Source organism: Rhinoderma darwinii, chromosome 1 (genome assembly GCF_050947455.1).
Source record: "Rhinoderma darwinii isolate aRhiDar2 chromosome 1, aRhiDar2.hap1, whole genome shotgun sequence".
Classification (NCBI taxonomy): domain Eukaryota; kingdom Metazoa; phylum Chordata; class Amphibia; order Anura; family Rhinodermatidae; genus Rhinoderma; species Rhinoderma darwinii.
Window position 1 is genome coordinate 452,740,711 of NC_134687.1, and position 27,353 is coordinate 452,768,063.

The window sequence follows — 27,353 nt, forward strand, 5'->3', positions numbered from 1 at the left end:
TCCCTCGATGAGTCAGACCTGATTTTGTGGCACAAGGGGAACCTGCAGGGTTTTTCAATGTTATGGCTGAACGGGCTATATATACATCAATTCTATCATACCCCCATGCACATATTTTGTAAAAGTAGACATCTGGCACACATATTCCCTTGGTAAGAGGATCGATAACGTTAAGAAAAGTTCTTGCATCGCTCCCTTGGGTAACTGAAAGGTGGTACAGGGGGATAGAGGACCGTAAAAGGCTGTGATCTTCCTGCTGTCACTTGCTACCCCCTCCTTTACACAGACCCAAGCAGTAAAGCTCTTCATCCTGCTCCCTGACTTCAAACGAGTGCTGCACCCTAAATATTGCACCAAGTATCATTTAAAAGCTAATATTCTGAGCTTATTATTATTATTATATGATTCTTTATTGCCAGTTAGTATATTATTAGTAGAACTTTCTTGTGGTTTTGATGGAAAGTAAATTATTTTTGTGCATTCAGATGGGTTATGTTCGGGAATACATTCTATGGGCAGCTGCAAAGTCCCAACTTTTGGCTCATCAGTTTATCTGGAATATGAAGACCAACATTTATCTAGATGAAGAAGCACATCAGAAGGACCGTGAGTAATGTGAAACTTTTTAAGTGTACTATTAGAACTGAGTCCACCAATCAAATTGTTGTTTTTTTTTTTTTAAATCTTCAAAAGTTTTTTCTAGTGTTTACCAGTCTTGCTTCTTTTAAAAAGAACACTGTCCGTAGAAATAAAAACGGCATATACTCATATGGATTGTTCTCTGCCGTTTGTTAAATACGGCAGTTGTGTTGCTCTTTACCACATCACTATCCACTAATGCTCAGGGATTTAAGTTCGGAGTTCTATAGTACAGCGTAAGTGAAGGGTCACTGAGATATATTGCTAACCATTAAGTATTCATTTAGGTCCTCCTTAGTAACAGGCTACAATTTGCCACACTACTAGAAACAGTACACATTGACAGAATGACATGCAGCAGATCTCCGCAAAAGTGAACCTATACCTTAATGGGGTATTCCCAACGTAGAAGTTTTTGGCATATCCCCAGGATATGCCATAAATTGATCTTAAATGCGGGTCCCAGCTGTTTGACCCACACCAATATCGAGTACGGGGGTCACCACACTCCCGTTTCGCCTGGTCAGAAGGCCGCTGACCGCAGATTCTGGGGTGAGACTAGTGGAGAGTGGGCGGCACATGCACACATTTCTTCTATTCTGTTCTATGGGAGTTACGGAAACAGCCGAATAGCCCATAGAGTAGAGAGGGACGTGCGGCCCCCTCTTCACTAGTTCCCACCTGGAATCAGCAGCCACCGGCCGCCTCAATGGACAAAACGGGTCGGGTGACCACTGTTTTCAATACAGGTGCAGGTCTCACAGCTGGGACATGCATCTATCAGACATTTATGCCATATACTGTGGATATGCCATAAATATCTATGTCGGGAATAACCCTTTAAGTGTCCCATGGGCCATGACTATACTTTCTGTTCTGTTCATTTTGGGATTTTATCGATTCAGCTAATAACAGTAGTAATTTCTGTTTATGCAGTTCCATAATATTTAATGTAAATGGTACACAGATGTGTTCTTCCTTAAGCGAGGGGAGCAACAAACATGTAAAACTAATAAAGTATGGCTCTGACAGATGCCATACGTCGGCCATCGGTTGCCCATAGATACCCAGGTAAAAGTATAGGTTTAATGTATATGTTATTTACTGGAGTAGTTGGGACAGTGCCTCTGTCTGTTGCCATCAGTCTCCCAGAGACTTCCATGTTAAAAGAATAACTTCTTTACTGGATGGTGCGAGATTGTATTGAATTGGAATCATGAAAAATTGTACAACTGAACGCAATTTCAAAAAACTTAAGTATGGACACATCTGTAGATGCACGCTTCAAATCTTTAACAAAATATTCTATTCCTGACCTAGTTTCTTCTGCGATTGTTACGTTCCAATCCACACTGTGCTGTAATGGCTGCTCCTGACTCTTGTATCTTGTCCTGTTCATCTACAGCTGATATTGGAGATCTGCTGGAACAGCTCATGGATGAAATCACAGGATCCCTGTCCGGGCCTGCCAAAGATTTCTACCAGCGGGAATTTGACTTTTTCAATAAAATAACCAATGTGTCTGCCCTGATTAAGTAAGTCTGTTGTATCTTCTCCATCAATAAAACTTTTTAAGAATGCGCCTAAGTAACTTTTTAAAGAAAATCTGTGACCAATAAAGGGAACTTGTTCTTCAGTAAGTCTGTTCTCCTGTGAGGACTAACTTCTAAAATTGGAGAAAACCATAGCATTGATCCAATTTCATGCAGCGATGCAACATAGGGGAAGTTTATTAAGACTGGAGTTTCATACGCCAATCTTAATAGACTGAAAAAATGGAGTAAACGCCAACACATCTATTAAGATCCAAAAGCCTCTTAATAAATGTGTTGCATCTTTCGGCCGGGCTGTGCGCCATACATTCCTCAACCTTCAGCCAAACCACCCCGCCCAAAAAAACAAAACGTATTCACCTTGGTGCGATGCAGCACTTCAATGTCAGAAGTGCTACGTCGCGTAAAACATACTGCCGCTGCTCCGCGTCCGGTCCTTGTATGAGCAGCGCTGGAATAATGAGGGAGCCGGGGGGAGAAGAGGAGCGATGAGTACAATTTTTTTTATTTGATCTAACTGTCCAATTAAATTGGTGGGGGGTGGCAAGGTATGTGCCCAGCACAGGCATCTACCTTGCTACGCCCCATAGAGTGAAATCTACGCTAGCTAGGAGCTGGTGTCGATTTAGACTGTAACTTACAGCAGTTTTCATTCGTAAATTCTAATTAATTTGTCAGGCCGCGGTGGCCACGTCCCATCTCTCTGAGGCCACGCCCTATTTACACAAGTGGTAAGGATGGCGCAAAAAGCGACTTTTGGGCTCATTTGCAACTTTTCTATGCCAGAAAACTGGCGTACAAAGGTTTAAAAAATTACCCCCATAGTCCCCAATAGTTATTACACGTAAAGACGGCAAAACTCCAAGTTTATTTAATGAGGAGTGTATCAGTGGACTGCCTGTGACCATTGGCAATGCTAGCAATAAAATATTGGAGAAAATAGTTAGTCAAAGTTTCTATTAATAGCGTAAGCAGAAGATCTAACATGTCTATCCCCTTCGAACACCAGGTAAGCTCTCTCGTGTGCCCATTCGGTCGAGGTCAGACTTTCTATTATCCTTATGTGTTATTACAGATTTGCATCACACATAAGGACAATTGTTCAGGGCCATTCATTATAAGGCTATACTTTATTAAACATTACAGCACTGATAAGACTGATGTCCTTGTGTCTTATTATCGGAACATGTTTTATGTCTAGTGGTTTGATTTAAAGTGGAAACTTCTGAAAAGCCATCTGGAGCGGACATGTTATGTACATGACTGATCCCACCGCGGCTTTTCCCTTATGTGTTAGAAAGCTGGCATTGATGTGAAATTATCGTCATTGCTTAATCAGTAGTGTCCAGGGAGATGTGACATGGGGACAACGCAAACTTCTCCCATCAGACTCATTAGTCAAATGAAGCGAATCCAAGCACAAAACTGTGTAAATCTGGCGAAAAGGGTTTATTATTATTATTATTATTATTATTCCTACAATATTACGCTCTAAGGAATAAGCTTTCACGTTTTCCAGTCCGTTTTTTGGATTCTATGTTACTTCGCTTTGTTGTGGAATTACTGACCCAGCAGGTCCTGATAGACAAATGCATGCTGGAATAGGCAACAAGTCTTTCACGTGGTTTCTCCGAATGAATCCATTTGTTGCCAGACATATACACTGCTTTTATAATGTATTTTGGTGTTTTTTTACAGATTTTTTGGGGGTTTTAACATAAGGGAAAATAAACCAAGAAACCCTACCCCAACCCCTTTCGTGTGTGTGTGTGTGTGTGCGTGTGTGCGTGTGTGTGTGTGTGTGTGTGTGTGTGTGTACGTACAGCTGCCTTACAAAAATTGTCTTCCTTCTCCTGCCAGACCATACCCTAAAGGAGAAGAACGTAAAAAAGCTTGTCTTAATGCTCTGTCTGAAGTAAAGGTGCAGCCAGGTAAGAACCATATTTTATGATTTCAAATTTCGAAAATAGACTGAAAAAAAAAGACTTTTTTTTTTTTTGCTAAATTTATATTTCAAGATATACTTGTTTCATATAGTCCAGCAAGTGGTATTTTATCGTCTAAAAGAAATGTAATTTTCGTCCAGCGTTGATTTACTTATTAACAACTGGTAAATGAAAATGGGATTGTTTCCATTTAGTTGTTACGCTTGTAGTCAGACATTACTGACTGTTTACTAGGAGTTTATTGCTGTGCTGTTACATAGGTGTATTGTTTGGTTGCGTCATATGTGTTCTCATCTTTGTCCCATTTTCAGGTTGTTACTTGCCCAGTAATCCAGAAGCTATAGTGTTGGATATTGACTACAAATCGGGAACACCCATGCAAAGGTAAAAATGATCTGTTGTGAGACTGTTTTTTTTTTACATATAAAGTTTTTTTCTCAAATCTCATAGAAACCGGACGGAAGATAGTAGTTTTGTCACTCTCAACTAGAGATTCAAAATAATAGTATTGCAGTTATACCTCTTTAAAGGGAACCTCTCAGCCGTTTTAATGCCTCAAAGCTGCTGACAGGGTGATATAGGGGTGGGGGAAGGTCATTTTAAACTTACTTTTTTTTTTTCTAGGTCATGTAAGTTGCATGACCGAAAAACTGCCATTTGTTTCCCTGGCGCGGCTGTCGTAAGTGCCACACTCTGCTCTGACTGATGGTTCTAGCGTCCAATCAGGAGACCGTTAAAGCCATAACTCAGAGCAGGGGGCGGGGTTTGCAGCGTGCAGTGAAGGCGCATTTACACATCAAGTCCTGCATCAGCGATACTTGCGATTGCCGCCCCGGGAGAATAAAACTTCATTTACTCGGTCATGCAATTTGCATGACCAAAAAAAAAAGGTAAGTTTAAAATGCCCTCCCCTATATGGGACCTCAAAACTGCTGACGACGGGTTCCCTTTTAATGGCTAACCTGAATAGAAGGAATGATGTTAAACAGCAAGCTTTCGAGGCTACTTAGGTCTTTTCGAATGTACTAGATGAAAGTATATTTGTAGGTGCCCTAACATCACCATCAATCGCTAGAACATGTTTACAGATGTAGCAAAAGAAGCACACAAATTCGTGATTTTTGCAAATCTTTAAATTTTGGCCCACCAAATACAGCGGCTAGCCGCTACTAACACAACCAGCGCCAACGACTGGATACTCCAGACACCAGGATGAATAAGTGCCTGATGAAGGTCTAAATTTCGACCGAAACGTCGCACTAAACCTCTGGCATCAACCAATGATAAAATAAAAATTTAAAGATTGGCAAAAATCACAAATTTGTGTGCCGAATACTTCTTTTGCTACGTAATTGGGTTGGGACCCTATTCGTGCACCTACCCAGGTCTTGTGCGCTCTGAACTACCACATAATGTTTACAGATGTAGCCGTCTTTACCTTGAATTTTAACGCATTAAATACACAATGGCAAGATCCTTTATCTTGACTTTTTCAATGACTTTTCAATGGCTTTTTTTGTGTGACATCACGCTGCAGCAAGTTGTCAGAGTCAAGATAAAGATGTCTATATCCGTATTTAAGACGGAGATGCTGTCAGGCTACAGAGTAAAATGGCATTGGAGCATGTCTTCCGAGTGAGGCAAAAAATTCCCTACAGCATCTTTGTAGTGATCTCCACACCCAGACTCTACCGAAACAATTTTCTGATAAGTCTTTATGATGATGGATTCACACATCGCGTATTGTTGCAGATTTTTTAGCCAAAGCCAGAAGTGGATCCAGGAGGAAGGAGAAGTATAAGTCCTTCGTTTTATATCTCCCATTCCTTTTGAAACCACTTCTGACTTTAACTCAGAAATCTGTATGAAAATTTTGATCTATGAATCTGGCCTAAGATGCTAGACAATACATTTTCGTGCATAAACACAACAACTTTATATAAGCCAGGGAAAATGAGTTAAGTCATTGCATTGCAAATGCATTGCAGCATTTTCCGACTTAATTTTAATTTATTTTCTTTACCAAAATTGGGAGCTTTTTTTAAATTCATCATCTTTTTGTTACCTACAGTATTGATTTTGGAAGGGGGGGGGGGGTGTTTCTCTGCAACCTCAATGTGTGAAAATGGCTTTTAAGCTGCTCTGTCAGGTATCCTATGCTACAGCTGGTGCTGAGCTCTGGGATATATAGTTTTTGATGATTTAAGTCAGTATTTTATATATATATATATATATATATATATATATATATATATATATATATATATATATATATAGTGAAGGAAATAAGTATTTGATCCCTTGCTGATTTTGTAAGTTTGCCCACTGTCAAAGACATGAACAGTCTAGAATTTTTAGGCTAGGTTAATTTTACCAGTGAGAGATAGATTATATAAAAAAATAAAAAAAACAGAAAATCACATTGTCAAAATTATATTTATTTGCATAGTGCACAGAGAAATAAGTATTTGATCCCCTACCAACCATTAAGAGTTCAGCCTCCTCCAGACCAGTTACACGCTCCAAATCAACTTGGTGCCTGCATTAAAGACAGCTGTCTTACATGGTCACCTGTATAATAGACTCCTGTCCACAGACTCAATTAATCAGTCTGACTCTAACCTCTACAACATGGGCAAGACCAGAGAGCTTTCTAAGGATGTCAGGGACAAGATCATAGACCTGCACAAGGCTGGAATGGGCTACAAAACCATAAGTAAGACGCTGGGTGAGAAGGAGACAACTGTTGGTGCAATAGTAAGAAAATGGAAGACATACAAAATGACTGTCAATCGACATCGATCTGGGGCTCCAAAATCTCTTATTTCAATCGGGTTTTAATAATAAACTATATATTAAAAAAAATACTGAAATATTGCAGTTTTTACACTGGTCACTGAAGCGCATACAATAGATTTGCATTGCCTGTTTTCTGCAGCTCACTTGTCAGCTGTGCTGTATAGACTGAGGCAGGATGAGATTGGAGGACTGTCATTTCTTTGACAATTGACTTCCATTCATTGCAGCTGCCATAAAGCACGCACACACACCCTGCTGTACTGTTCTTGCAGACAATACAGGAGCGAAGTGTTGTTCATCAAATATGGCCGCCCCCCAGGGAAGTTTAAAAAAAAATAAAACAACATTTAATAAAAGAACAATCATGTAATTTCTTTTCCACAGACTTACATCTAATGAATAAAACTAAAATGAAATGCTGCCGCCTTTGATCCTGCTCACAGGCTTAGTTAGTCCTGGAAGCATTTTAACAGCTTTTTACATGACAATACTGAATGAAACCATAGAAAACGATATATCCTCAAGCTCGCCGTCAACTCCTCTGTCCTATGCTTTCCCCACATAGGGTTGCATTGGAGACCTGATAGAGCCTCTTTAGCTTTCTATCCTCATTGTGTAATGTGTATATTGTACTTTTTTAATGGTATGCATGGTTTGTAACATGCCTCGATATAGCTCAGGTGCAGGTATCGGCCAGGAGACTGCCATCTATCTGCTGTTTTATATGAATTTCCAAACCCTGTTAAGAAATGGTCTGCTGTACTGTCATATGGCAGCCAAAGAATTATTTTTTATATTAAACATCGTGTATTCATACCAATCGCATATGGTGTTTTAATGCGGGTTGAAATGACCATCTACCTATTGACCGTTTTCTGCACATAGTACAATTCAGTCTGTATCAATGGCGCATTGTGACGACGTATCCTTTTATATGCTATTGGATATAGATATATATGTATATCTTATTGCTGCATCATCTGACAAATGTTTGTCTATACCTGTAGTGCTGCGAAAGCTCCATATCTAGCCAAGTTCAAGGTGAAGAGATGTGGAGTCAGTGAGCTGGAGAAGGAAGGTAAATTTTAAATGTTCCCATTAAAGTAAACACTATTGTCTTGCTTTTGCAGAAACCATTCAATACTTTTAAATCTTTCCAATTCTCAGGTCTCTGTTGTCGCTCAGATTCTATTGATGAAAGCGAGGAGGAAGATGTGGATAAAAAGATTTGCTGGCAAGCGGCCATCTTTAAAGTAGGGGATGACTGCAGACAAGTGAGTAGACAGGGATGCAAAAAGATGCAATTTTCTACCATAATAAAACAGTGCAGGGAGTTCTGTACTAATCTAAATGCATGTGACAGTGTCAGCACATGAAGTGTTAACACTGTAATTTTGCATTTGAGGTTAGCTGCTTCTCCCCCATGCACTACTGAACTAACGTGCATGTTCTGCCGCGCCAGAATGTATGTTACTTGGGGAATCTGGACTGTTGACTGAGCAGTCCTTAGCTGACCGTAACCCTATGGGATTTTAGCGTTTTGTAGATCAATATGTTTGTACCTATTTCCTCCTTTGGCAGGATATGCTGGCTCTGCAGATAATTGATTTATTCAAGAACATTTTCCAGCTGGTTGGACTTGACCTCTTCGTCTTTCCGTACAGAGTAGTGGCAACAGCACCTGGGGTGAGTTGAAATTTAGAAGGGAACTTTTTTCTGGAAATTTTTATTTTAATATGTTCATTGACTTTTAAGCCATTTTATTTAACAACTTTTACCTATTCTAGCTATGCATAGGCGATAACGCTCCCATATCGTCATCAGGCTGTTCTGATATTTTTCCTAGTGACTGGGACAAATATATTTAGCACCGTCACAAGAGTAGTTTCCCATGCAATTCTATGTATTTACAGCCTGTATTATATTTTAGAGCTGCATTCACTATTCTGCATGCTGCAGAGCTAAAATCCCCCAGTACCCCTTACTTGGTTTGTGTCTGCACAGAACTAGTGATTAGAATTCTGGCATGTGTAGTCTTTACAAGTAGTAGTTCATCATTGTAAAATTATGTGGCAAAAATAAAACATCCATGTGAGATGCAATTAGGAAAGTTAGTAACTCATGATTTATTTTTATTTTTTTTGTTGATTGATTTATTTTTTTATTTTCACAGTGTGGAGTTATTGAGTGTATTCCAGACTGTACCTCAAGAGATCAGCTAGGCCGACAGACAGATTTTGGAATGTATGACTATTTCACTAGGCAATATGGAGATGAGTCTACTCTGGCATTTCAAAAGGTACAGTATTTCGGCGTTTCTACTTAAATAACTCCGATTTTTAAAAAAAAAAAAAATTCTCCTTGTAATGTAATAAGAGATGACTTCTCTTAATGCGGCTGACAATCTAGCGGGTATAGTAGAATGCTGGCTTGACTATGCCACAGCGTTTGCCATCAGGGAAACCTGAATTGGGCAAATTGGATTTCAGCATGTCCAATCATTTGTTCCCCTGGGAGACATTGCAACGCAAGAGTTGGCTGGCAGCAGCTTTTTCCCGGCAGTAAACATCCTTGTTTCGCTGATACGAGCGTGCATGTTTACTGGCTTTTGGCTGAATTCCCGTTCGACTGACAGCTATCTTATGTGTATGGCTGGCTTTAGTATTTTCTTGCCAATATATTTTACTTTATTTGTATTCTGATTTAGAATTTTGAATTTAGAGTTTTATTAATTATTCTTGTTCTTTCTTGACAGGCTCGATATAATTTTATTCGAAGTATGGCAGCCTACAGCCTCTTACTGTTCTTGCTACAAATTAAAGACCGACACAATGGCAACATCATGCTGGATAAAGAGGGGCACATAATCCATATTGGTCAGTCCAACCAGTACCCATCTCCCTGTTCTCCCACTTTTTTCTTTACAATACCAGTCAGATATGAAATCTTTCCAGTCTGGTCAGACACTAGAGTAAAGTATTGTAGTAGTTTGGGAAGGTGTAATAAAGAAGTTTTTCAGATTAACCCTATCCCTGCGAAGGACGTATCTCATACGTTCAGGCAGGGAAGTACTTCAGTAGTCAAGGACACATTAGATACATCTTTGCTACAAGTGGCTCTAGATCCGCGATATTGGTCTTGTTTTAAAGCCAAGAAGCTCTAACCTAGATCTAGCCCCAGCTGGAGCGGGATGAAGTCAGAGCTCCATAGATTTGCAGTTCCCTTTTCAGCCTGTGTGAAGGATAAATGTGGGGGGCCAGCGGGGGATGTGCTAGCAGCATGCAGGGAGAGGAGGCGAATAGTTGATCCTCCTCCTATCCCTATATGGCTCCAGATAGCCATGGGGCGGAGAAAATAACATGATCTTTAGTTCATGTTATTAACTTGCCCTATTAGCATATTTTATCTCATTATGATTATCACATATAGGTGGTCCTAATTTATTTTTTATTTTTTTTTATTTTTAGCAAAGGAGTGGAAATAGGGGCGTTTTAGTTGCAAAGTGTAATTTTGGTGGTTGACAATATACATTATTAAGTTATAGGTTTATACACGCCATGCTGTGGGCTTTCTCAACAAATAATGTTTTTGGTATCCGTTTGGGGTGTACACTATATATTTTTATCATGTTTGCAGATGAAAGCCAAATGTTGCATGGCCTCTGGTTCAGTGTTTTTAAAAACACAAGCTCTTGTTAATGTAGATGCTTTTGATGTGTACAAACTGTGCCCCCCTTGATCTATTGTTTTACATTGTTTTTGTGTGTGAGCCTCTGCTTGGATGCGAGTTTCAGGCACAAAATTTAAAATACTATGAATTTAAAGATTTAATTTTAAAAAATCCTATTGGTCACAAAGTTATATGAAGTTGAACATGGCTGTTCAGAAAATATATAGGGTGTGCGTGTACACTCACTTTTCAAGGTGTCATTTATTTAAGTAATGTGTTTTATAAATTGCTACTTTTTAGATTTTTATCTTGAAATCAGATTTTTTTTTTCTCTTCAGGCCTGGTGATTCTGGATATTTTAATGTAGACTTAAACATAAGCTCTGATCTTTTATTTTTAAGAGGTGTTTATCTAATTTTTCTTCTTGGGTCAGACTTTTCGCCAGACTTTGAATTTTTATGCATTTTTCTTTTCGGGATTACACTAGATGCAAAATTGCATGGAGGCACCTGTGTGTTCTGGGTATCATTTTGAGAATGTGCCAGGTGTCGCCTATCAGAAATTATATTGGTATGAGGGCATAGTATACAATTTTTATTTTAATATTCCGGTTGTATTTATACATGTCAAGGGTGAAAATTGTCCTGGCTACCAAACCCATGGCAGCGAAAGAGTTAAGTTTTACCACTTCACAGTTTTACCCAAGCCCTGTTTATTCAACGAGAAAAGGATTTAATGGCTGTTCACATTTGATGGGCAAACACTTTGCCCAAGCATTCATCTTTTACATTGATAATACGCAAGTGGGGCGGCATGCTGTAAGTTGCAGCTTTCCTTGCCTGTTCCTGCTCCTCAGGCAGCAGCTTACCCTGTGGGTACAAAGGATCGGGCATGTTGGAATCCAACAAGCCTGACTTTTCTTTCCCTGTCATCTGGCATAGGGGGAGAGTCGGAACAACTCCATACACATTGGCGTGTTCATCCGACTGTCATTTGACATATATGGGCGCCTTTATTCCCATCTTAGACATTTATGGCAAATCCACAGGATATGCCATAAATGTCGTATAGATGAAAATCCCACCTCTGGGACCCGGACCTACGTTAAGAAAGGGGGTCCTGCTTCCAGGTGGTCATGCACCTTCTATGGGAGTTACGGAAACAGCGGAGCACATGCGGTCCCACCTCTCCATTCTCTGCCTGACCGGACGGTGGTCGACTGACCTCGGTTTTGTACATAGGTGCAGGGCATTATGCCCAACTATATTTAATTTCTACAATTAATAAAGTTACAGGTTAGGGAGTTTTTTTCCAGTTTTATTGTGACTGTTAGGGGTTAACAACAGGCTAGAATTCTAATCGTAGGCATGTATTTTCTCCCACCTAAGGTGGGTCATTGAAGAAGTATTACTTGACATCAGCTGGTTATTAAGATGGTGGATTGACCTGTACGAAGTTGCCCTACTGCTGTCTGCCATTTTCTAATGTTCGATTTCCTTCCCATCACACTCACTGGGTGTTTATGTTCTTTATTTGTACTTCTCACTGAGCCTTTTTCTTTATTTGCAGATTTTGGATTTATGTTTGAGAGCTCCCCTGGGGGCAACCTAGGCTGGGAGCCTGATATAAAGTTAACTGATGAGATGGTGATGATCATGGGGCGCAAAATGGAAGCTACGCCTTTTAAGTGGTTCATGGAGATGTGTGTGCGTGGTTACCTGGCTGTCCGGTAAGGGATAATTTCAATTACATAATTTATTACAAAAATATTAAATTTGTGAGGCGGTGCCACACTATGCGATTTCAATTAAATGGCAGAGGAAACTAGATGGAAAAGTCATTTAGTATAATATGTAATGACTTAATGTACCGTGACCCTTCGCACTTTGTTTCAAGGCCGTTCAGAATGAAAAAACAATAAGTAAAGGTTACTAACAAGCACAGAGGTAATGCACATAAAGCAAGAACATTAATATTTCAATAGCGTAGTATCAATGATACATGATCAGCGTTTGGTTACCAGTCATACAAGGCTATATGAAATTCATAAGGGTGTAGTGAACGTTCCGGAAGAAAGTCTAAAAAAAAAACCTAATAATTCCCAAGTGGTTCCCGCTGCTCAGTCTTCTGATTGTGGGATTCCTCTTTGTATTGAAGTCCTGTTTTAGAAACAAGTTAGGAATTATCAGACTTTTTGGGTTATTGAAGGAATTTCCTTGTAGTTATTACGTCCAGTATACACCATAATATAAAAAAAATGATGCTCTGTGCACTATACATGATTATTGTATAGGCGCTTTACAGACTGGCATATACAAAATGCCTAAAGGTAGTTACATTGTCGGACTCAGTCAGTGGCTCTGCCAATCAGTGCTGCTAGAACTTCACAGCATTACTGATTGGAAGGGAGTTGCTGACTGGCAGCGCCACTCGTAAGTTTTCAGAGCACTGCGTGAGTAGCTTACGGCACCCAGTGCTCCAGTTGTCCAGGGTGGCATGCACTCTTAAGCCCACTATTCTAACTGCCCTTAGTCATCTCATAGATCCCTCATTCTAAAGCGCCACTGTCTCATGACCGTGTCACTTTCAGCATCTAATGATAATTACCAATCCCTTTATCAAGGAGGAACCCCCTGAAAATGTTTTACGCTTTCTGGGGAACTAACGCAGTAAAGTTTACAGATCAAACTGATGACTGTGTGTCTCATCCAGAAGTCGGCTTTCTCTTGTTAACAGGCCTTACATGGATGCTGTAGTTTCCCTGGTCACCCTCATGTTGGACACAGGGCTACCTTGTTTCCGTGGACAGACAATAAAATTGCTGAAGTAAGTTACTATTGCATATTAAAGGCTTTATATCATGAATAATATTTATTCTAACCACGATTTGTATTGACACTCAAACCATTTTTTTAAAATTTTTTTAAGAGATATTACATTTATAAGCACAATGAGGCAGATTTACTAAGCCTGGCGTTTCATATGCCAAAGATAACTAACTGCTCCGCTGGAGTAAGATGTGACAGATTTATTAGGAGGCCCACGCCCCATCGCACATAAAACCCCCAAAAAAATGTATACCCGCCGCAATGCTCCTCTTCGCTTCTCCCATCTGGGTCCCCTCAGCATGCCGGGGCTCATACAAGGTCCTGAGGCCAAGCAGCGTCAGTGCCTTATATCCGACACACCACTCCACATCAGCAGTGCTGCCTCCCATACAACATCCTGACGCTGCACGGTGTCCATACATTGCATCAGCCGCGGCCGTTAGTGAGAGCCTGAGGTAGGTGACACAGAGAAGAGGAGCTGTAAAATCAGCATATATATATATATATATATATATTTTTTTTAAATTGTCAGTTGGGTGGTAGTCTGGTGTAAGTTATAATTTGTCAAGCTGCTGTGGCCCCGTACCTTTCTTTAAAAAGTTGAGAGGATGGTATTTTAACCCAAGAACACCCAAAGGTCACAATTTGAAATGCATGTTGCAACTTTTGGACTTTTTTGTGACTTTTCTACGAAGGCGTAGGAAAGTTGATAAATTCGTAGTGTTTCAGCACCTCTACTATAGTGCGTCAACCTTACTTAGTGTTTAGAAGTGGACACACATGCGCTGTTTCACTACTCAGTCTAATATTCGACGGTGTGAAAGGATTCCTGCTGGTGAGCAGGCTGTTCCAAAATCTTCAGAATCTTCTCTGCTTGTCCGAGTAGATGCTGGCCGCGCACAAGCAGATAAGACGCTGAAGGTTATGGGGCAGCTTCTCGCCAGCAGGGATGCCTCTTCATCACCGAAGAGCAGACTGAGCAGAGAAACTAGAGGAGCAGTGAAGCAGCGCATGCGTGTCCATCTGAATACTTTTAGTAAGGTGGGCGCGCTAAAGGGGGAGTGCTGAAACACCAGGAGGCGCTATAATAAGTTTCTAAATGTAATATTTCTTCACAGTAAATGTTTTATGAATGAGTGTCCATACAAAATATGTTTAGACTTAGGTGCTTTATTTCACTAAACAAAATATTATTTGTGGGTTAACCCCCTTAATTCTACAAATGCAGCAGGTCTTTCGGTTTCTCACTTAGTCACTTATTCCCCTCTGTATTTTAATACACAGGCATCGGTTTAGTCCCAATATGACAGAGAAAGAGGCCGCAAACTTCATCCTGAAGATAATTCAAAACTGCTTCCTCAGCAACAGGTTGGATTTATTTCTTTTGTGTTCCCTGTTTGTTTGATTGTTTGTTTATTTTCCAATTTCTTTTTCAATAGATTATTTTAACTAGTCCATTTCATAATGAATCCATAGTAGACGTTTTAGGCCCCATGCACACGACCGTAGATTTTATCCGTAATTACGGACCCATGCATTTCTATGGCCGACGGACACCTTCCCGTATATTTACGGGAAGGTGTCCGGGCTGTAGAAAGTTTCCGTAAAAAATAGGACATGTCCTATTTTTTTATTTTAAAGGACCGCGCTCCCACACTTTCTAATGGGAGCACGGCCCGCAATACGTGATTACTGGCATGGTCGTGTGCATGAGGCCTTAGTTGGTGAATGGGACCTGTACGTCTATTTGCGGTGTGCTCCCTCTAGTGACAGCTGTAAGTATTTTTATTGTTGACTGCGACTGACTGTTAACACAGGGTGGATACGCTGCGTAAAAGCTCACAGCGTATCCGCCCTGGTCGCCGCAGGGAATTCCGGATGAAAAACCGCAGCGTGGGGATGTGTTTTGTTCAAATCTCATCCACTCTGCTGCTACTGTATTATGCTGCGGATTTTACGCTACTTGTGAACTTACCCTTAGAGCTCCGTATGAAGGAAATCAAACTCCGTTTTTAGTTTCTTTTTTTTATATATTTGGAAAATTTTCAGAAAAAAAAAAAAATCCACAAAAGATTTTCTTATATTAAAATTATTTTGAGTTTTATCGGCATTTCATAAATTAAATTTACATGAAAATGTGTGTTAATGCGAACGGTTTGCTTTGCTGTTTTTAACAGATTATGAGTTCTTACATTTCTGTATTTATTCAGTACATAGCTGATTTTAAAAATTCCGCTGTCAAACATGTGACCTGACAGATGAGCTCTAACTGTGTAACTGAGCGTCCATAATGAAACCATCAAAATGTTATTAATATTTATCAAAACTGGTGCAAAGGCAAAGTGGAGTAGTTGCCCATGGCAACCAATCTCAGACACTACCTTTCATTTTTCAGAGGCTCTTTGTAAAGTAAGTGTTAACCTAATTGGTTGCCATGGGCAACTACTCCAGTTCATTATAATTTACAGGAGAAGCTGGGGTAAATTATAGTAGACATCTACGCCAGCTGGCGCATATTTCCCTTACTGATGCACAAACAGCCAGAGATGCGCCTAATTTATTAAGAGGCGCATTTTACTCTAGTGCACTTTACATTAAGACTGGCATTTTAAATGCCAGTCTGCCCCTATGTTTTAAATCTATGCCTATGCAGTTGATTTGGAGCTCTATGTTAGGACAATAAGGCTCCGATGCTATAAAGATAATTATGAAATTTAATGAGCACAGAATTTTGAACCTTTTTAAGATTTAAAATAACATAATGTTATTCAACGGTGGAATTTCACTTTTAGGCCCTGTTCACAATAGTTTAGTGGCATGCCTATACAGTTGCAGATGTCTGCATTTGACTCCCATTGTAAAAAAACATTTATCCTAAAAACACATTCTGCTGGCCTGGCTCCTCTTTGGCTAAGGCGCCGTCGCGCATGACGTCCTGATGCTGAGGTCAGGAATTAGGGCTTGTCCACACGTAACGGAATTGCTGCAGAAACTAGCAGAATTTCCTCTGTGGAAAAACCGCACCACTTCCTTTTGCGTTTTTAACTGCAGAAAATGTTGCGTATTTTGCTGCATTTCTCACAATTTTGGGAGATGGTGACATCTCTGAAAAACGGAGAGATTCAGTCCGCTTTCCACAGAAGGAATTGACCTGCTGCGGTCGGAAAAATACGCACCGCAGGTAAATTTCTGGTCGGAATTTTTACGCAGCGTGTGGATGAGATTTGTTAAATCTCACCCACTTTGCTGCTACTGTATTCTGCTGCATATTTTCAGTCCGAAATTCCAGACGGAAAATATGCATCAATTCCGCTATGTGTGAACAAGCCCTTAAAGGAGAGGTCAGGAATTAAAGATGTCTGGTCTGGGGTCTGAATTATGGGTTCTGAATATCGAGATTTGGTCTGGGGGATGGATCTGAGGTCTGAATTATGGGGTCTGAATATTTGGGTCTGGGATACGGTTGGAAGTCTGAATATTGGGGTCTGGTCTGGGATCAGAATAATGTAGTCTGGGGTATAAATATTGGAGTATGGTCTGAATATTGGGGGTCTGTGCTTTAAATAAAGATTTGAAATAATTTGGGGGTCTGGATTAAAGTGGTTATCTATCTTGAGGTCTGAATATTGGGCACTGGGGTCTGAATTATGGGGTCTGAACATTGGGGTCTGGTCTGTGGTCTAAATGATGGAATCTGGAATAACTTTACCATCAAATGGCGTCTGGGTTCACTGTTTTGGACAATCTCCTCCCTCTATACTATACAATCCTCACTGTAAACTCTTTAAGCCCAGTTCACACAGTATTTTGACGCTGATTTTGACGTTTGAATCAGAGCCAAAAAACGGCTGAAAAAGCAGTAAAAAAAAAAAAACGCCATTCTCTTTCTTGCCGCCGTTCTGCCTCTGACCCCCCATTGAAATCGATGGGAGGCAGAGATAGCATTTTTTGCCTGCGGCACTCAATGGACGCGGGCGAAAAACTCTGCAAAAACTGCGGCAAGAAAGTGCAGGCAGGTCAAAATCTGCCTCAAAATTCCTTCAGGAATTTTGAGGCAGATTTTTCTGCTTGCAAGACAACTCTGTGTGAACAGGGCCTTATATTGAAGACCACATACAGGGAATATTCAGAAAAAAATGAGACCCTGAAAATGTTGGCAATTATGCATGTAGAACCCCAACATTGACGAGGATGAAATTTATAAATAGAGGGGATTTATTAAAACATGCAATGGAAGAGTAAAGAAGTTGCCCATGGCAACTAATCGGATTCTAGATCTTATTTTTATAGGCCCCTTTGAAAAGGAAAGAAGTAATCTTCCTATAGACCATTCCTCTACTTGTCCTTTTGCATTAGTTTTGATAAATATCCCTCAATATATTTAGCAGTATTTTACAATAGATTATGGGGAAGGGTTAAACGTTTATTATTACCCCAACTAGTGTTGGGGACAAAGCAGAAATGGGTTTTACATGATGTATTTGTTTATCCTCTTTGGGTTGCTCATTATCTCTGTTTTTATCCCACAGGAGCAGAACCTATGACATGATCCAGTACTATCAAAATGACATCCCGTACTGAGCTCCTACTGATCCGTGCATCCTCCCTGTGTTTGTAGTGAACTAGTCTTGTGTCTCTGCACACTCCGTAAATCCACAGGTTAGGGGTAACTGCAGCGAGGGTGAAGTGTGGCGATTGTAAGACTTGAGAGGTGGTGGAGTCAATCAGATTACCTGGTGGCGACACAATTTACCCAATTCTTGCACTGGCTTGTTGAATTCCCCCCGTCCAAAATACATTTGTAGCTGAATCATGATACGGTTCTGCTTATAAAAATAAGGTGCAATATATTTTAGTGCGGAGTTGTAATAACTGAGCATGTTATTTTGCGGAAGTGGCACGTAGGGACGATGACATTATTTTTATATATTATTTCCTCAAATGCAGCTATTATTTAACTGAACGAAAATACAGCAGCGCCAGCTTACCTGCACTTTGTCAATTCACTCTCAACTCCAGCATCTATAATGTTGGCCCTAACTAGCAGGAAAAAAAATAGCGGCTTCTTCTGGACTGTACAATGCACTGCACCTCCAAATACAAGGAACCCACTTCATGCAGGAAAGATGAAGAAAGTTAATTTCCTTTTGTGTGTGTGTAAAAATTTTATGGAAATGTATTTAATCTGTAAAATGTAATTAAATAAAATACAAAAATGCAAAGTAGTATTCCATTTTATGAATGTTGTTGTCTTTATCTGCAACACTGGCCTCTAGATTGACTAATTTTGTGTGTGTAGAAAGATATGGTATAGAGAAAAATTATAGTGTGTGTATACAGTGTGTGTATATATATATATATGTATATATTTCTGCAGTCACAGGTGTTCTTGCACCTGCATACATTTTGTATCATTTAGTTGGAATGTGCTGTTCAACTTTTTGTTGTGTTTATGTGATCCATATATGTGGGGTTAGTGACTGCCTCCACTTGTTGTTCTTGCACTCCTCCCATTCTGCCCTGGGTGATTTTAATCAGTTCAATGCTGGATCCTACCATCCCCAGGTATATATGTAGGCTTAGTCCCAGTTCTGGGTGTATGTGCAGCGTAGGTTCCCACCTTACAGAGGTCGCCTTGTCGTGGCAGGTGGGCTAACACTTTTTGATCAAAATGTGCACTAAGAACCTCCCTATTTGTAAGTAGATTTAGCTTTAGTGCATATTTATTTATATTTAGTGGTTTAGGTGGCATTAGTGTTGCAGGGTGCTGTCGCCATTTTTTGTCTGCTGTATTTCTGCAGTCACAGGTGTTCTTGCACCTGCATACATTTTGTATCATTTAGTTGGAATGTGCTGTTCAACTTTTTGTTGTGTTTATGTGATCCATATATGTGGGGTTAGTGACTGCCTCCACTTGTTGTTCTTGCACTCCTCCCATTCTGCCCTGGGTGATTTTAATCAGTTCAATGCTGGATCCTACCATCCCCAGGTATATATGTAGGCTTAGTCCCAGTTCTGGGTGTATGTGCAGCGTAGGTTCCCACCTTACAGAGGTCGCCTTGTCGTGGCAGGTGGGCTAACACTTTTTGATCAAAATGTGCACTAAGAACCTCCCTATTTGTAAGTAGATTTAGCTTTAGTGCATATTTATTTATATTTAGTGGTTTAGGTGGCATTAGTGTTGCAGGGTGCTGTCGCCATTTTTTGTCTGCTGTATTTCTGCAGTCACAGGTGTTCTTGCACCTGCATACATTTTGTATCATTTAGTTGGAATGTGCTGTTCAACTTTTTGTTGTGTTTATGTGATCCATATATGTGGGGTTAGTGACTGCCTCCACTTGTTGTTCTTGCACTCCTCCCATTCTGCCCTGGGTGATTTTAATCAGTTCAATGCTGGATCCTACCATCCCCAGGTATATATGTAGGCTTAGTCCCAGTTCTGGGTGTATGTGCAGCGTAGGTTCCCACCTTACAGAGGTCGCCTTGTCGTGGCAGGTGGGCTAACACTTTTTGATCAAAATGTGCACTAAGAACCTCCCTATTTGTAAGTAGATTTAGCTTTAGTGCATATTTATTTATATTTAGTGGTTTAGGTGGCATTAGTGTTGCAGGGTGCTGTCGCCATTTTTTGTCTGCTGTATTTCTGCAGTCACAGGTGTTCTTGCACCTGCATACATTTTGTATCATTTAGTTGGAATGTGCTGTTCAACTTTTTGTTGTGTTTATGTGATCCATATATGTGGGGTTAGTGACTGCCTCCACTTGTTGTTCTTGCACTCCTCCCATTCTGCCCTGGGTGATTTTAATCAGTTCAATGCTGGATCCTACCATCCCCAGGTATATATGTAGGCTTAGTCCCAGTTCTGGGTGTATGTGCAGCGTAGGTTCCCACCTTACAGAGGTCGCCTTGTCGTGGCAGGTGGGCTAACACTTTTTGATCAAAATGTGCACTAAGAACCTCCCTATTTGTAAGTAGATTTAGCTTTAGTGCATATTTATTTATATTTAGTGGTTTAGGTGGCATTAGTGTTGCAGGGTGCTGTCGCCATTTTTTGTCTGCTATATATATATGTATATACACACATATATATACAGATGTAGCCAAGTGTTGTCTTGACTCTGATCTGTCTTGAACTTGCTGCAGCGTGAGATCACATAACAAAAGTCATTGAAAGTCATATTAAAATTTCTTGCCACTGTGTATTTAATGTGTTGACTCAAGATAAAAATGGCTACATGTATGTGTATACGTGTGTATAATAAATATATGTGTGTGTGTGTGTGTATGTATATATATATATATATATATATATATATATATATATAAAATGTATTACCTGAAATTTTAATTTGCTGGAGTCCGTAGGCAGCACACTTAAGGGGTTAAGATGCTTCATCTGACCTGATAGAAGAGACATATTACTATGTTACATATTAGGAGGTCCCAGGTAGCCTTAAATAGAGCCCAAATCCCTTCAAAAAGCATAACGTATGCAGATATATATATATATATATATATATATATATATATATATATATATATATATATAAGGCTGAACCCTCAGAAAAGAATAAGTCGAGCCTATAATGTTTAGTGAAGGTTGAGGAAGAAGACAAAGTGGCTGCTTTGCAGGCTTGGTCTAAGGGGACATGGCATCTTTCTACCCACGATGTAGATGTGGGCCTGAAAATCCAAGGGGGACTCTAGGCTTTCCAAGGAGTCGCAGTCCCTGATGATTTCTTTGAGCTATCTTGCTAGCGAAGCATTGCTGGCTGTTTTCCCTTTATTTAGCCCCTGGAATTGGAGAAACAACCCTTCGGATTGTCTAAAAGGGGCCGTTATTTCCAGATACGCAGGTAGGGACCTCCTTACTTCTGAGTATTGTGAATCAGTAGGGGCATTAGAGGCGGAGTCTAACGGTAAGACTGGCAAAACTATCTCTTGATTCAAGTTGGAGCTGGATGGTACTTTTGGCAAGAACCCTGGCATTGTTCTGAGGATAGCACACTCTGGCAAGATCCTAAGATAAGGCTCTTTACAGGACAGAGCTTGCAACTCGCCAATCTGTCTTGCGGAAGTAATTGCCATCAAGAATAGGGTTTTATATGAGAGAAGCTTAAGGCTTATACTGTGAAGTGGTTCAAATTGGGCACGGCCGACATGTTTCAAAACAATGGGCAACTCCCAAGAGTGCAGAGAATTGTTATCGTATGGCCTTAACCCCTTAAGGACGCAGCCTAGTTTTGGCCTTAAGGCTCAGAGCCCATTTTTCAAATCTGACATATTTCACTTTATGTGGTAATAACGTCGGAATGCTTAAACCTATCAAAGCGATTCTGAGATTGTTTTCTCGTGACACATTGGGCTTCATGTTCGTGGTAAAATTTGGTCGATATATTCAGTGTTTATTGGTGAAAAATTGCAAAATGTAGAGAAATTTTTGAAAAAATAGCATTTTTCAGAATTTAAATGCATCTGCTTGTAAAACAGACGGTTATACCACCCAAAATAGTTACTAGTTCACATTTGCCATATGTCTACTTTAGATTGGCATCGTTTTTTCGAACATTCTTTTATTTTTCTTGGACGTTACAAGGCTTAGAACATAAACAGCAATTTCTCATATTTTTAAGAACATTTCAAAAGCCTTTTTTTAAGGTACCTCTTCAGTTCTGAAGTGGCTTTGAGGGGCCTATGTATTAGAAACCCTGATAAAACACCCCATTTTAAAAACTAGATCCCTCAAAGTATTCAAAACAGCATTTAGAAAGTTTTTTGACCCTTCAGGCATTTCACAGGAATTAAACCAAAGTGGAGGTGAAATTTGCAAATTTCATTTTTCTTGCTGAATTTCAATTTTATTCAATTTTTTTTCTGTAACACAGAAGGTTTTACCAGAGAAACACTTATAAATATGTATTGTCCAGATTCTGCAGTTTTTAGAAATGTCCCACATGTGGCTCTACTGCGCTCGTGGACTAAAACACAAGCCCTAGAAGCAAAGAAGCACCTAGTGCATTTTGAGGCCTCTTTTTTTTTTTTTATTAGAATATATATTAGGCAGCATGCCAGGTTTGAAAAGGTGTTGAGGTGCCAAAACAGTAGGAATACCCCAAAAGTGACCCCATTTTGGAAACTACACCCCTCAAGGAATACATTTATTGTTGTTGTTACCATTTTGACTGCACAGTTTTTTCACAGCACCTATTTAAATTGGGCTGTGAAATTAAAAAAAATTTAATTTTTTCCAATAAAATGTCATTTGTGATCAAAATTTCTTATTTTCACAGGGAACAAAATACCCCATTTTATTGCCCAATTTGACCTTAGTGCGGCAATACCCCATTTGTGGTGATAAACTGCTGTTTGGGCCCATGGGAGGGCTCAGAAGGAAAGGAGCGCTATGTGTTTGTTGGAGTCCAGATTTTGCTGGATTGGTTTTCGGGTGCCATGTCGCATTTGCAGAGCCCCAGAGGTATCAAAGCAATGGAAACCCACCAGAAGTGACCCCATTTTGGAAACTACACCCCTCAAGGAATTCAAATATGGTTGTTGTTACAATTTTGACGCACAGTTTTTTCACAGCACCTATTTGAATTGGGCTGTGAAATGAAAAAAATGTCATTTTTTCCAATAAGATGTCATTTTTTATTCTTATTTTCATAGGGAAAAAAATACCCCATTTTGTTGCCCAATTTTTCTGGAGTGCAGCAATACCCCATTTGTGGCGATAAACTGCCGTTTGGGCCCATGGGAGGCCTCAGAAGGGAAGGAGCGCTGTGTGTTCTTTGGAGTGAAGATTTTGCCGGTTTGGTTTTCGGGTGCCATGTCGCATTTGCAGAGCCCCAGAGGTATCAAAGCAATGAAAACCAACCAGAAATTACCCCATTTTGGAAACTACACCCCTCAAGGAATTCATTTATGGGTGTTGTGACCATTTTGACCCCATAGTTTTTTCACAGAACTTATTTGAATTGGGCTGGGAATTAAAACAAAATAAATTTCTTCCAATAATATGTAGTTTGGGCTGAAAATTTCTTATTTTCACAAGAAACCAAATACCCCATTCTGTTGCGCAATTTGTTCTGAGTGCCGCAATACCCCATTTGTGGTGATAAACTGCCGTTTGGGCCCATGGGAGTGCTCAGAAGGAAAGGACCACCATTTGGCCTACTGGGGATTTTCTGTTGCAAAGTCATGTATGCAGAAGCCCCTGAGGTACCAGTACAGTTGAAACCCGCAAGAAGTGACCCCGTTTTAAAAACTACACCCTTAAGACATTCATCTAGAGGTGTAGTGAGCATTTTCACCGGAGACATACACCCCATAAACTGTAATGTGGGTTCTCCTGGGTATAGCAATACCCTACATGTGGCTGTTATCAGCTGCCTGGACACACAGCAGGACCCAGAGGGGAAAGACGAGGGGGGATAAGCTGTGCGGAGTACATCAGGGTAAGTAAAATTGGGGTAAATTATAAACCAAGGGATGTATGATAAATTTTAAAACACTCTTTCATACAGAGCTCTGGTTTTACGGGAGACATGTCACATTGATATATTGTGTCCTCCCTTATCCCCTTCTTATAGCAGACTTTGCACCTCTTTCGACTTTTTCCCTTCTTGCCAGTTTGGGGAACTTCTCCTGGAAAGTGTTGCCCTGGTACGATGCGTGTGGCCTCGCTTCCAGAAGTACTGGGTGCCCCCCCCCCACTTCTTGGTCCCCAAAGATTAGGTTCTTGATAATCACCTCTTGAAATTCCAGGGAAGTTCCCGTCTGGCCTGTACATCGACGTAGCACGTACACATTGTACAAAGCCATCGGTATGATGTGCACGGCCAGCTTCTTATACCACACCGCATGGCGCTGTAGGGCTTCAGGACTTGATCTTACAAGTCCACCCCTCCCATGTACCTATTGAAGTCCAGGATACAGTCTGGTTTGGGGGTCTCTGTACTGGTACCTTGTACAGGTACATGGGTACTGGTGTGACATCTCTCTTGTCCTTGTGCGTGACACATAATATGTTGCTGCTAGATTGTGCCCGGCTCTCACCCCTTCTGAGTGTTTGCCCAAGCAGAGTCCTAGGGAGGCCTCTCAGATTTCTTCTAGCAGTGCCGCATGCCGCAGGTCTTCTGGAAGCAAGGCAGTTGAAGAGTGGGACACTGGTATAAAAATTATCCAGGCAAAGGTGGTAACCCTGGTCCAGCAGTGGGTGCACCAAATCCCACACATTTTTGCATTAACTCCTAGTAAGGGGGGGCATTCTGGGGGCTGAATACTGCTGTCCTTCCCTTCATATATCCGAAATCTGTAGGTATACCCTGATGCACTCTCGCACAGCTTATACATCTTCACGCCATACCTTGCCCTCTTACCCGGCAGGTACTCGCGGAATTGAACCCTCCCTTTAAAATGTATCAAGGACTCATCAATAGAAATACACTTCTCGGGGGTATATGCTTGGGAAAACAGGGCACTGAAACGGTCTAATAGGGGTCTCCGTTTATACAAACGGTCAAAACTGGGGTCATCTCGGGGTGGGCACGGCTCATTATCAGTATAATGTAAGAAGCGAAGTATTGCCTCATTTATTTATTTTTTTAGGTTACAGTTCAGTTCTGAAGTTGCTTTGAGGGGCCCATATATTAGAAACTCCTATCAAACACCCCACTTTAGAAACGACCCCTCAAAGTATTCACAACAGCATTTAGAAAGTTTATGAACCCTTTAGGTGTTTCACAGAAATTTAGAGCAAAGGAGGTGAAATTTAAATATTATTTTTTTTGTCAGAAAATCCTTTTTATACCATTTTTTTTTATAACACAAAAGGTTTTACCAGAGAAACGCAACTTAATACTTATTACCCAGATTGTGCAGTTATGAGAAATATCCCACATGTGGCCCTAGTGTGATAATGCACTGAAGCACCGGCCTCCGAAGCAAAGGCGCACCTATTGGATTTTGAGGCCTCTTTTTTATTAGGCACCATGTCCGGTTTGAAGAGGTCTTGTGGTGTCAAAACAGTGGAAACCCCCCAAAAGTGACCCCATTTTGGAAACTAGACCCCTTGAGGAATTCATTGTAGTTTTCTTGGGGTGCATGCGGCTTTTTGATCAGTTTTTATTCTATTTTTAGGTGGCGGGGTGACTAAAAAACAGCAATTCTACTATTGTTTTTTTTATTCAATTTTTTTTACAGCGTTCACCGTGCGCTATACATGACATTCACTTTATTCTGCGGGGCGATACGATTATGTCGATACCATATGTTTATAGTTTTTTTTATGTCTTATGGCGTTTGCACAATAAAATACGTTTTGTTAAAAATCATTCACTTTTTGTGTTACCTTATTCTAAGAGCCATAACTTTTTTATTTTTCCATCAATAAAGCCGTGCGAGGACTTATTTTTTGCGTAACTAACTGCAGTTTCGATCAGTACCATTTTTAGGTACATGCGACTTTTTGATCTCTTTTTATTCCATTTTTTGGGAGCTGAAGTGACCAAACAATTGTGATTGTGGTACGGTTTATTATTATTTTCTTTTACGGCGTTCACCGTGCGGGATAAATAACCAAATAATTTGGTAGTTCAGGCCGTTACGGACACGGCGATACCAATTATGTATAGTTTATTTGTTTATATATTTTTATTAATAATAAAGGACTGATAAGGTAAAAAGGGGGATTTTTACTTTTAAAACTTTTATTTTCTTATTTTTACACACCTTTTTTTTTACTTTTTTTTTACTTTACTTTGTCCCACTAGGGGACTTGAGGGCAGGAGGCCCTGTTCGCTATTCTAATACACTGCACTACATGCGTAGTGCAGTGTATTAGAACTGTCAGCTACTCACTGACAGCAAGCATAGTGGGTCCTGACTGTCAGGACCCACTAGGCTTCCGTCGATGGCATAGCCGTACGCCATTGTTTGGTGTCCGGTTGCCATAGTCACCATCGCCGGCCGCTATCGTGTAGCAGGTCGGCGATGGCAGCTTAACCCCTAAAAAGCCGCGATCTCTATTGAACGCGGCTTTTAAGGGGTTAATCAGCGGGGACACAGTGATCGGTCCCCGCTGTAGGAGCTGCGGCAGCTGCTGTACGAGACAGCAGCTGTCACAGCTCCTCTATGTGTCGGGAGGACGGCCGAAACGGCCGTTATTCCCGAGACGTACTATTAGGTCATGGAGCGCGAACGATACAGCTACCATGACCTAATAGTGCGTCCAGGAGCGGGAAGGGGTTCATTTTTTAAACGCTTTTAAGAATCTGATTATCAGTGAATGGTTAGAGAACCTCCCCTCTGAATTGGCATTAATTGTCATCAAATGCACTTTTAATGTATTGGGCTTGAGGCCTTTCTGGTATCCCTCTTGTAGAAACTGCAATACTGTGGATATTGTATCTTGTAACCTGTCATTGTACTGACACCATTTAGAAAAAATAAGCCATATTCGAGAATATTTTTTCATCGTACTGGGTTTCCTGGAGGATAATAAGGTATTGATTACCTCATCAGAGAAGTCCTTTATTTTTCAGAGACTGCCATGCCGTTAAAGGTAAACTGTCTATCGTGGGATGAAACCAACCCTCCTGTAGTAGGAGATCTGGACGTAATGCAAGTTTCCAGAAGTTGCCATTCGAGAGATTCAATAAGAGCGGAAACCATGCCCTTTTGGGCCAATGAGGAATGATCGCTACGGCCTTCACTTTCTCGTCCCTTATTTTCCTCAATACCAGAGGAACTGGAGGGAAAAGACCTAAATGAAGGTTTTTTCCCAACTTAAAGATAGGCTGTCCATGGCATATGGGTGATCCGACCTGTTGAGGGAGCAGAACTTCCTTAATTTGGTATTATTTGCGGTTGCCATAACATCTAGAGATGGTTTGCCCATTTTCCTCTTGATTTGAAGGAA

General features: G+C 40.5%; 1 protein-coding gene across 1 annotated transcript in view; it reads left to right on the plus strand.

The window, feature by feature from the left end:
• The window catches only part of PI4KA (phosphatidylinositol 4-kinase alpha), a 139,357-nt gene extending 120,701 nt beyond the window's left edge, over positions 1-18,656 (plus strand). The window contains exons 43-55 of the mRNA XM_075832282.1: positions 486-606; positions 2,045-2,174; positions 4,053-4,123; positions 4,450-4,522; positions 7,945-8,015; positions 8,105-8,211; positions 8,519-8,623; positions 9,111-9,236; positions 9,693-9,813; positions 12,176-12,335; positions 13,343-13,432; positions 14,719-14,802; positions 17,964-18,656. Of these exons, the coding sequence (XP_075688397.1) occupies positions 486-606; positions 2,045-2,174; positions 4,053-4,123; positions 4,450-4,522; positions 7,945-8,015; positions 8,105-8,211; positions 8,519-8,623; positions 9,111-9,236; positions 9,693-9,813; positions 12,176-12,335; positions 13,343-13,432; positions 14,719-14,802; positions 17,964-18,015 (1,311 nt within the window). The 3' untranslated portion in view covers positions 18,016-18,656. The remainder of the gene's footprint in view (positions 1-485; positions 607-2,044; positions 2,175-4,052; positions 4,124-4,449; positions 4,523-7,944; positions 8,016-8,104; positions 8,212-8,518; positions 8,624-9,110; positions 9,237-9,692; positions 9,814-12,175; positions 12,336-13,342; positions 13,433-14,718; positions 14,803-17,963) is intronic.
• The last annotated feature ends 8,697 nt before the right edge of the window (positions 18,657-27,353 follow it).